Source organism: Pelodiscus sinensis, chromosome 7 (genome assembly GCF_052426305.1).
Source record: "Pelodiscus sinensis isolate ZL-2025 chromosome 7, ASM5242630v1, whole genome shotgun sequence".
NCBI lineage: Eukaryota > Metazoa > Chordata > Testudines > Trionychidae > Pelodiscus > Pelodiscus sinensis.
The window spans coordinates 76,556,914-76,567,500 of NC_143058.1; the positions used below are offsets into that span (position 1 = coordinate 76,556,914).

The window sequence follows — 10,587 nt, forward strand, 5'->3', positions numbered from 1 at the left end:
CTTTAAGTTACACCCCAAAGTCCTGTCCCAGTGTAACAACCACCAGGCAGATTTGAACGTGGGACCTCTGGAGCTTAGTGTAGGAGTTTCTACAGCTTGAGCTATTAAGCCAGGTGCTCTTAGTACTGACTGTAACTGCCACTCCATGGGACTGTGAACCACACTAGGGCTACCTCTACACTGCCCTCTCTTGTGGAAGAAAATATGCAAATGAGGCAAAGCGGTGAATATCGCCACACTTAATTTGCATACTTAATGAGCCACCATTTTTGTGCAAAGGGCTTTTGCCGTTTACACGGCTCCTTTTTGTGCAAAACACCCCTCTTGCACAAGAGCTGTTCTGCCGCTTTTTTAAAAAAAAAACCCTTGTGCAAAAATGGTGGCTCATTAAGTATGCAAATGAGGCACAGCGATATTCACCGCTTTGCCTCATTTGCATATTTTCTTGCACACGAGGGGGCAGTGCAGACATAGCCTAGGTGTGTGGATTACACGAGCATGCACTGAGTTCAGCCAAAGGACCTCTGGGTAGCATCCTCTTCTTTGGTAGTTCTGAAGTGCTGGTCATGGTTTTCCTAGGCTGCTCCATGCTCTTCTTGCAAGCAGATCTCTCACTGATTATCCAGTGCTGGAATGTCTCAGCGCTGTTTCCTTCCTTGAATTGGTATGAGAGCAGGAGCTGCTCCTACGTCGTGTGCTATTTTTGCACGAAAGCATCGTAACCAAATACATCCAAGCAAATCAAAAAGATAGATTGGTGGTTTCATGTCGGAAGCTACTAACTCTGAGCGGCTGCAGCATGTGTGGTTGTTTTGAAAAGCCCCACTTTGGCTTGGGTTCATTTAAGTTACACTTGGGACTGGCCTTTGCTTTTTACAGTCAAGATCAGAGGATGCACTGAGCCCTACTCTTGTGATGTCAGCAAAATCTGGTGGGGTTTAATTGACAGAAAACTCAGTGGGAGAACACCCTCTTGCTCAAGATTTCACATCAGGGCCCTCTCAGATAATCGCTTAGGCAGATCCCTGAGACCCTTTGATCTGCTTGTGTAATGCTTGCCATGCCAACTTCAAAGGGAGTAGCGTGCACATGCATGTGAGGGGCTGATCTTACCCTGTGAATTTCAGCAAGAAGAGGTTTCTCCTAACTGCCCCTACCCTAGCCAGAGCAAAGTGTTAGTTTAGAGGAGTTTCTTAGGGATTGGGGCTGGGTTGACCCGCCACCCTCGATCTAGCTCCCCTCCTCCAGCAAGCCTGGGTTGGTGGTAGCATCAGGAAAGCTGGTTCCAAACAGCACATTTAGCTATTGAGTGGAAGAATGTGCCAGGCCCCTAACAGACCTGGCTAATATTTAACATTTCATTTTAATTTTATTAAGTGTATTTAAGGCTGGCGAAAGCTGCCAAAGTGCACTGAAGACTGATGTCTTCTGTTTAATCTGAACACCATACAGTGCTCAAGCGCCAGCCCTGCCCTCTTCCCTCAGCCTTTCCAGCCCATGTGCCTCAAGTCCTGACCTGCATAGACAGACTCCAGGGTGGGAAGGGCAACTCAGGCCTTGTCCACACACAAACTTGCCCCCTTTAGTTAATGCTGCTTAAGTGGACTCTGTAATTTCAGTTTTCAGAGTGGTGCTGCCCACAAGGGATGACCATTTTGTGATGAATTTTTGTGGTGAGGGCATTTATCCACTGGAACTTGGAGTGACACTTGCATCAAATTGTCTATCCCCCTCCATGGCCATTTGGTCAGGCAAGGTTGCTTTATGAGGCCTCATCTTGCTGATGTTAATATCTCCCATCATAGTATATAAGCACTGATTATGAACCAGCCGCCGCCGCCGTGTATATTCCTTGCAACTCTCTCTATTTCAGAGGGGCTGCTAAGGATGGAATGCCATGGCAGCCCCAGCTCAGTTAGAGTAGCAAGTGAGTCACAGTAAAAAAGAGAAACATAGTCAAACTCCCTAGTATCTATGGGGCTGAAAAATGCAGCTCTCCACCCCCATCTGTTTGCTTGTTTCATTCTGTTTAGTTACAGTTCGCCTTTTAGACTGTAACTGTAAATGAAATTCGGGTGTAAAACGGTGGACCTGATTCTGATCTCACCTACCCGGTTTATATCAGTACAGTAAATTTCCGAGAATCCGGCACCTGTAGGACCCAGGGGGTGCCGGATTATCAGATATGCCGGACTATCAGAAGGGGGGGCTCTGAGGGGTCTGGAGTGGGGTGGGAGGGGATGCCACCCCAGATCTCTCATAGCCCCCCCATACGATAGTCTGGCTCTGCCCCAGGCGTCGCTGATTCAGCCGCTGCTGGTCAGTTTCAGCAGCAGCTGAATCGGGGATGCCTGCAATAGAGCAGCTGGGGTGCTGCCGGGTTGGTCCCGCAGCGCCAAGGGGCGGCGCTACAGCACCAACCCAGCAGCACCCCAGCTGCTCTTGGGGACGCCTGGGACAGAGCAGCTGGAGTGCTGCCGGGTTGGTCCCATAGCACTGCCCCTCGGGGCTGCGGGACCAACCCGGCAGCACCCCAGCTGCTCTGCTCCCAGCTTCCCCGATTCAGCTGCTGGTCAATTTCAGCAGCAGCTGAATGGGGGAAGCCTGTCCGGCTGCCCCAGCACTTCCGGGTTCCTGATGGTGCCGGACCATCAGGAGTCCCGGAGCATTGGATGCCGGACTAATGGAGTTTTACTGTACTATCTCCCCTGAAATCAGTGAAAATACTAAGGGTTAAAACTGGTGGGAGACCAGAATCAAGCCCATGGAATTGGTCAGTCCTGTCCTATCTACCTCATATGAGTTTACATGACAATGTATGACCCTAAGATTTGGAGCGAAAGTAGATTTCTGTACCAAGAATGAAAGAAGGATCAGATTCTATACCCATGTTCACGTGATAGAGTCTCTTCATGCATGAGTGGTCTTATTGATTTAATTGGTACTACCCCTTGAATAGTCACACAGTTCAGCATGAGTAAGGTTGGTGGAATCCTCTGATTAGTTGGCAGTACCAGTCTAGTGGGTAAGCATGTTGAGAAAGCTGTAAAGAAGATGATGAGGAGTGGAAGGATTGAATTTGTCATTGTGTCACCCTTTCCAAGAAAAACAGTCGTTATCTCTGTTAGAGTGTGAGTGTGTGCAAATTGTGTGTGGATTTTTATGAGTGTGTGTGGAAGTGTGTACATGAGTAAAGTGTGAATCACACATATTATATCTCAGCATCGACAGACAGATGAATTCTCTCAGGCATGCGCATGCTTCTGAGTCTGCCTATCTGTCTAAAATCCACATAGCCACATGTGGGTGCATGTGCTTCAGAAGAGAGAGAAAGGGATCTGCGCAAGAATGTGCGTTTGTAAATGTTTTAGTGTTGAGCAAGCTCTCTGCGGAACAAAACCAGATGTTTTTATGAGTCCTTAGCTCTTAACTGTTTTGTCATACATTTCGTCTTATTTGGGAAAGGAAAAAGTCACAGCAATTCCTTTGAAGGCATGAGGAGAGAGTTATTTTTAAGGTGGAATATAATTTTGAATATCGGAAAGTAGGAGGAGATAAAAATAGCCCTATTTTGTGTCAAAGGAAGGGCTTACTCCCTTGTGGGGAGGACAGAACACCCCTCCTCCTTTGAGGCGGCTTCCTGTCCCTATTGTTCACTTCTGTGTCTGTACACTGCACATGGATTTTTTTTCTTTTTCTGGAGAATTTGCAGAGAGGAGGCAGCAAGTTAAGTTGTAGCATGAGCTGGCTGTACGGTTCTCATTGCAGAAAGACTGGCACAGGGCAAGGTGATTACCAGGCTGTGATTTTCCTGCCAAGAGCTGGCAGAAGAGCATACAAATTGGAAAATTACACCCTCTGCAGCCTACAGGACAGCTGCTGCTCCACACTCAGACACGTTTAAGGCCAGATCCTCATCTGGCATAAGTCACAGTAGTTCCATTGGCATCAGTGGAGTTAGGCCATTTTGCACTAGCTAAGGATCTTGGCCTTAAATCTTCCCAAAGGATAAGCCTAAATTTCCAGTGGCACTGACTAACAAGATGTTACAAAACCTGTATGAGTGGTGTCCTGTGGTTTATACAGTGCACTCAGCACCCAGAGGAATGTAATTTGGTTTGCTTAAAGAGGCGCGGGAGTAACTTTCAGAAGTGGGCTCATTTGTGATGGGCTAATTATCTCTGCCTTTGTGTAAGACCTGGTGTAATTGTTCATCTGTGCTAGAGATCACACTCCCTCCTGTGCTTTGTCAGTGAGTACAAGATTGTACATCTCCATTAAAGGAAATGCCCTGGCTCTGTTTTGGGATCTAATGCAGATTTGCACATCAGAGCTGAAATGAGTGGATGTGGCATGGCTTTAAAGCCTCACCGTCCAGCTATTGTGAAGTGCTATGCACGCACCCTTTCTTTCCCCTATGCATCTGAGCACTGGACAAGCTGTTTGTTTGTCTAAGAGGGCAATGCTGCAGACAATAATATTGCCAGGTTGGGGAATTACTGAACTGCATCTGTAGCGCAGAAGATCCGGTCCTGTGGGGTAGCTGCTGAGAGGCAATCTATAATTCACAAGGCCTTGCTGCTTCATGCAGATGGTGATATTGAAGCATGACTGATGCCAGCAGCACAAAATCTCGGAGGCATTTCCTTTTCCCCCCTTTGTTTGGCTCTTTCCTCCCGGTTTGCTGTGGTTATTACATTAAACCCTTCGCAAGGGCTGAACCATTTCAGCCTTTACTCACAAACATCCCACAAGTTCAGTGGGGGGTGGCTTCTGTGACAATTGAGGTCACTCCGTCCCTTAACAGGGCTGGTTTAAAGCTCAGGAATGACTGGACACACACATGCACTTGCTCCCACTGTCTCTATTTCATTGTTCTAGTTTGGGCTGGGAGTGGCAGGGAGGAAGCAGCCCGTCTCTGAACCAGGGATCAAGCTACAGGATGACATTAACTCTTTATTGGCTGAATACTGGCTGCATCTGGGAAGGCAACTGAAGCATTTTCTATAGTGGCCACTTGATGCTGTTGGCTTAGCATCATCTGGTTGGCAACCCCCACTGGATTGCTAGAGAGCAGCACCATCAACTGGATGGAGCCAGCTGTGGCATGCAGTGGTGGTGGCTCTCCTGGGATTGGGGTAATCAAGGAATGTAAAATATAGAGAAAGGGACTTTGTTGGGAATCTTAGTATGTTATCAATTGACTCTGTAATGCAGATTTTCCTCCCAGTGAGTAATGAAATAATAAATCAGATTTGTGGTGTTCATAAGATTAAATGTTTTTTTGAAGATGAAATCGTCCTCTAGGGCCTTTTATTACCCAAAGCTGAAAGTGCTTCTTTGCTCAATATGTAATTGTTACCAGGCCATTTCTGGGCCACAAAACCACCATTGTTGATTATCAGAGTCTGCAATTCCAACTGCTTCACTGGCGTGAAGAATTTCAAGAGAAGAGAGACAAATCAGAGAAGAGAGCTACTTAGAAGAGGGGAGTGGAAAAACTGTCTTGTGGTTTAAAGCATAGGACAGGGATCAGGGATATGTTCCTGTGCGAACTTGGAAAAGTCACTTAACCCTCCGTGTCTCCGTTTCCTTCCCTGCAATGTTAGAATGATGCTACTTCCCTAAATTGCAGGAGAATATTGTGATTTTTCATCCAGCAATGTTTGTACAGTGCCTTTGTGGTTTCTATGGAAGAGTGCCATAGAAAGCTTGTAAAGGAGCCAACAGAGGGGAGAAAATAAAAGCAGCTCCAAATGATCTGATATCTCACTGCCCCTTTTTAAATAAATCTGCAGTTGTGTAGGCAGGAACATTTATGGCTCTTTTCTAGTCTATCTGAAATATGGCATGTGTTTGTGTGTGGCGGGGGAGGAGGGAGGGAATACTGTGTATAATAATTGTAGTTGCAGACTGTGCTGCCTCTGTAAAAGGCCTTTCTCAGACAGCCAGAGGTGTAAATGGCCATGTTTTTGAAGTTCCGGAGCCAGTTTCAGCCACTTGTTCTCTTGGTTGTTTTGCAGTTCAGTCCTGTGGGGGTCGTTTGAATTCGAAGGAGGCTGGTTACATCACTTCACCTGGATACCCACAGGACTACCCCTCCCACCAGAACTGTGAGTGGATCATTTACGCCCCGGAAGCAAATCAGAAGATTATCCTCAACTTCAACCCTCACTTTGAAATTGAAAAACATGACTGCAAGTACGAGCCTCCCTCCTCTTCTTCTTTACTAGATAAGCTGCTCTTCTTCCTCTCTTAATCTAGTAACATGAGGACCAATCATTCCCAGAAACAGGAAACTGAGTGGCGGTTCCTGTCTCCTAAGCATACCTCATTATATCACCGTCCTTCAAAGTAAGCAGGTGTCTGGCTTACCTTGTAGCAGGCTGTTGTGTGACTCCGTCACACGCAAAGGGAAAGTGAATTCCAGCCTCCGGTATCTGATACATAGTGCTCCTTGGCTCATGGGAAGTATTAGTTTGGTTTCCTGTCCTGCTGCTGATTCTGCTGCACTTGGTGAATTGTGATTTTTAAGGAGAGATCAGGAAGCGGGATATCCAGGAAAATCAATTAGCAGCTAGTAAATAATTAACAGCATCAGTGGGCACCATGGAAGGCTGAATTAATGATGTGTCTCTGTGGATGTATAATCCAGTACATACCCTGGGGAGCCCATGACCAACTATTGGGATGTTTGAAATGTGGAAAAGTTTAGGGTCTCCTAAAATGGGCTGAGTTTTTTCACACGCAGATTCCCTTTGATTTATGAAAGTATCCACATATGAGACTATAGCAGGGGTGGGCAATACAGCCTTTCTCCGACTTACGAACTGGTTACGGACCAAGCAATTGGTCGTAACTTGGTTTGTTTGTAAGTCGGACCCCATTGAGTTACACGCGACCGCGCTGTTCATAAGTGTGGATCGCGTTTGTAACTCGGGGTCTGCCATTTACGATAGTTTCGGTTGTAACTGCGAACGGTCGTAAGTTGACCATTCACAACTCGGGGACCAGCTGTATGTTTGATGGGGGGCCACTCCAAGAATTTGGAAAATGGTTGAGGACCGCACTCTTCCATGATATTAATGAAGGAGGTGCAGAGTTTGGGATGGAGGTAGGAGCAGAAGGGAGCTTGGGGCAAGAGAGGGAGTTTAGGTGAAGGAGGCAGTTGTGATCTGGGGCACTGGATTGGGATGCAGGGGGTTGGATTGTGACCTAGGGCAGGAAATTGGGATACAGGAGGGGATGCAGGGATTTGGGTTGTGAGCTAGGGCAGGAGGGGACTGTGATCTGGGGCAGAGGATTGGGGTGCTGGATCCGGGAGGGTACATGGATATAGGAGGGGGCAGAGGATTTGGGTATGTGGCGAAGGGGGTAGGAGTGGGGGGCAGAGGGTTGGGGAAGAGAGAGCCTGGGGTGCCAGAGGTTGGCTCTGCCAGGAGACTTACCAGCCAGAAGAGGTTCCTGAATCAGCCTCCCTGCCTGCCTCGCTCAGCACAGGCTAGAGCCCCTTGTGCTTGTGGCTACCTGTTATTGAAACGGGCAGCTCTTATTGGCCAGTTTCTGGCAAGAAAACAGCCAATGGGATTGTGCTGGAGACAGGAGCAGCTCCTAACGCTTTCCCCACCCCCATCCGGACTCACAGTTTTTAAAGAAAGACCGGCCCACAGTCGTGTTTCTGAGCGGCGTGCGGGTAAGGTGAGGCAGGCGGGGAGCTTGCCTGGGGCTCCCCGCAGCCTCCGCAGGTCAGATCTGGTGGCTTGGTTGGCTGGATACAGCCCGCAGACCATATTTTGCTCAGGCCTGGATTATAGGGTCAGGCCTACTGACTCCAGATAATGCTAGACTTCTGGCTGGTAAGTCTAGCAAAATCCTAGGTGAATTTTTTGAAGATTAATAATTGTGGCGCCAGTTCCTCAGGAGGTGTACATCAGCATAGCTTCGCTGGCTTCAATGGAAGTATGCTGCTTTACACAGGCTGAGAATGGGACCCCATTAAATATGCATCGGCCCTGAGCCAACCAGTGCTGAAGTTGGTGAACGCAGAGGAAATTGAGCCCTTTGCAAGATCAGACCCATGTACATGAGAGGGGAAAAAGCAGGAACCCAGAACAGGAAGCACACTGTCAGCACCGGTGACATAACCAAGATACTGAGGGACATGATCAGGGTTTTAATATGGCGTGTTTGGGCTGCCCTGGTGTGTGACCTTGTATAAAACGGGAACTGATCTCCCTTGTGAAGCACTTGGAGATCTACTGGTGAAACCCCTGTTAAGAGCTCGGTAATATTAGTTGTCAGTACATAGAGAGGCGTTTGATATGTGATTACGAGTTCAGAGTCCTGGTTCTGTCACTGACTCATTCTGTTGCTTTGGGTAAGTTAGGGCCAATACTGTAAAAGTTTTTAGCACCCCCAGGCAGCACCAACTTCTCAAACAAAGCCAGTGTGTTGGAAGGTTCTGGAAATCTGGCCCTGTTGCAATCTGTGTCGGAGCCAAGCTCTTTTGGAAAAGCTGGCCCCAGCTGCAGGTGCTCAGTGCCTAAAGCCTGGCCCAGAAACTGTTGCTCCCTGTCTCGGTGCCTGTTTTTCCCATCTCTAAAATGGGGATGAGGAGACAGTTGTGGCAGGAGTCACCAGCTGTCACAGTTAGTGTTGAGAATGGCTAATCGGCAAGCTAAACCAGAGGTTTCCTACTGCCAGTCCACCACTGCTAGCTGTTGGGCTGCGGCGGCTGCCCGAGTTCAAGCCACAGTAGCGCAGCTCCGGCAGCCATGGTGGGTGAGGCAGTGGCAGGAGGAGGTGGGGAAGGTGACACCTCCTCCCCTCCTTCCTCCTCCCCGCCAACCCGTTCGCGCTTGGGGAGGGAGGGGACACGAAGGTGGAGGGAGTGCACATACCACCAATGGCCGCTCCCCCTGCCCTCATGGCTGCGTTTGCCAGCTGCCGTGCTGGGGCTGAGGAGGCTGCCGGAGGCACCTCCCTTCCCCTTCGGTAATTGCAGCCGGCCGGGGCTCCCCACTCCCCACCCCCCATGCCCACGTGGCTGCTTTTGCTGGTGGTAGAGCTGGGGTTGAGGCAGCAGCAGGAGAAGGTGGAGAAGGAGGCACCTCCCTCACCCCTTGGTAATAGTGGCTGGGCAGGGCTCTGCGTCCCCCCTTCTAGCCATGGGGGCGCAAAGGGGGAGGGAGTGCATGCTGCCAACGGCCACTCCCTCTGCCCGCGTGGCAGTAACAGCCACACTCTCTAGAGGGGCAGCCTCACTCTGGGCAATGTGGGGTGGGGCGAGGGCAAAGGGGTGTTGGGTGAGGGCTGATGGGGTCATGGGTCAAGTGTTGGCATGGGCTGTAGGGGTCAGATGTTAAAGGGTCAAAGGGCATGGGGTGTAGGGATGAGGTGGACAAAGCGTGTTAGGCAATAGGAAGCAAGGCGCTGAGTTGGGGCAAGTGTCCAGTGTCTACTTTCACTTTTGAAAAAGCGAAGAAGATATGCAAATTAGCACCAAATTTGCATATCTCCTTTTGGAAGGAAACCTGTAGTTTAGACATGCCTTTCATGAGTGAAAGATACCAGTTCTGATGAAACAGTGGTGGCTGGAGCAGCTCCCTGCCTGCCACAGGGAGGCAGTTACCCAGTTAACAAGTTAAAAATTATGTTTAACCTATTAGTGAATTAAATGGGATTTTACAATCCTAGTCACTATTGCAGCTAAGTTTTCCAAGTTGTTTTTTTTAGTGGGTGAGCAGTTTTGTAGCCTTACAAAAAAAAAAAGTTTGTGTTTGTTTGCTGTAGCTGGAGGGAGACTTTGGTTAGAATCAATTTGTGAGACAAAGCTGCTCTCTAGGGCAGTGGTCTCCAACCTTTTTACACCCAAGATCACTTTTTAAATCTCAGAACAGGCGAAGATCTACTGCCCCGCCCCTTCTTTGAAGCCCCGCCCTCTCTATTCTCCTCCTGTCCATCACTTGCTATCCCCAGCCCTTACTTACACACTCTGATAAACAGTTTGGCTGTGTCTACACTGGGCCACTTATTCCGGAAAATCAGCCGCTTTTCTGGAATAAGCTACGAGCTGTCTACACTGGCCCTTGAATTTCCGGAAAAGCAACGATGCTCTACTGTACAAAATCAGCCACTATTCCGGAAAAACTATTCTGCTCCTGCTCGGACATAAGTCCTTATTCCAGAACACTGCTCCGGAAAAGGGCCAGTGTAGACAGCCCAGTAGTCTTTTCCGCAAAAAAGCCCCGATCGCGAAAATGACGATTGGGGCTCTTTTCCAGAAAAGCGCGTCTATATTGGTCACCGACGCTTTTCCGGAAAAAGGGCTTTTCCGGAAAAGCAGCCTGCCAATGTAGACACTCCTTTTCCGGAAAAACTGAAAACGGAATAGTATTCTGTTTTAAGCATTTCCGGAAATTCATGCCAGTGTAGACACAGCCTTAATTTTTAAATTATGCGATACATACAATTAAAATCACGTGTTTATAGTTATGAAATAAATGGTCTGTTTTTTATTCATGCTAGTTAAATCTAAAATGAAGTATTTAGAATTATACATTTTGTGGGGACAGAGTTCTGCGGCTG

The 10,587-nt window shown here is 48.3% G+C and overlaps 1 protein-coding gene across 6 annotated transcripts in view; it reads left to right on the top strand.

Annotated features, from left to right (window-relative positions):
- Positions 1-10,587, top strand: part of NRP2 (neuropilin 2) — a 131,212-nt gene that overhangs the window by 14,427 nt on the left and 106,198 nt on the right. For all 6 annotated transcript variants that reach the window (XM_075934328.2, XM_075934330.2, XM_075934329.2 and 3 more), the window contains exon 2: positions 6,024-6,201. In XM_075934328.2, the coding sequence (XP_075790443.2) occupies positions 6,024-6,201 (178 nt within the window). The remainder of the gene's footprint in view (positions 1-6,023; positions 6,202-10,587) is intronic.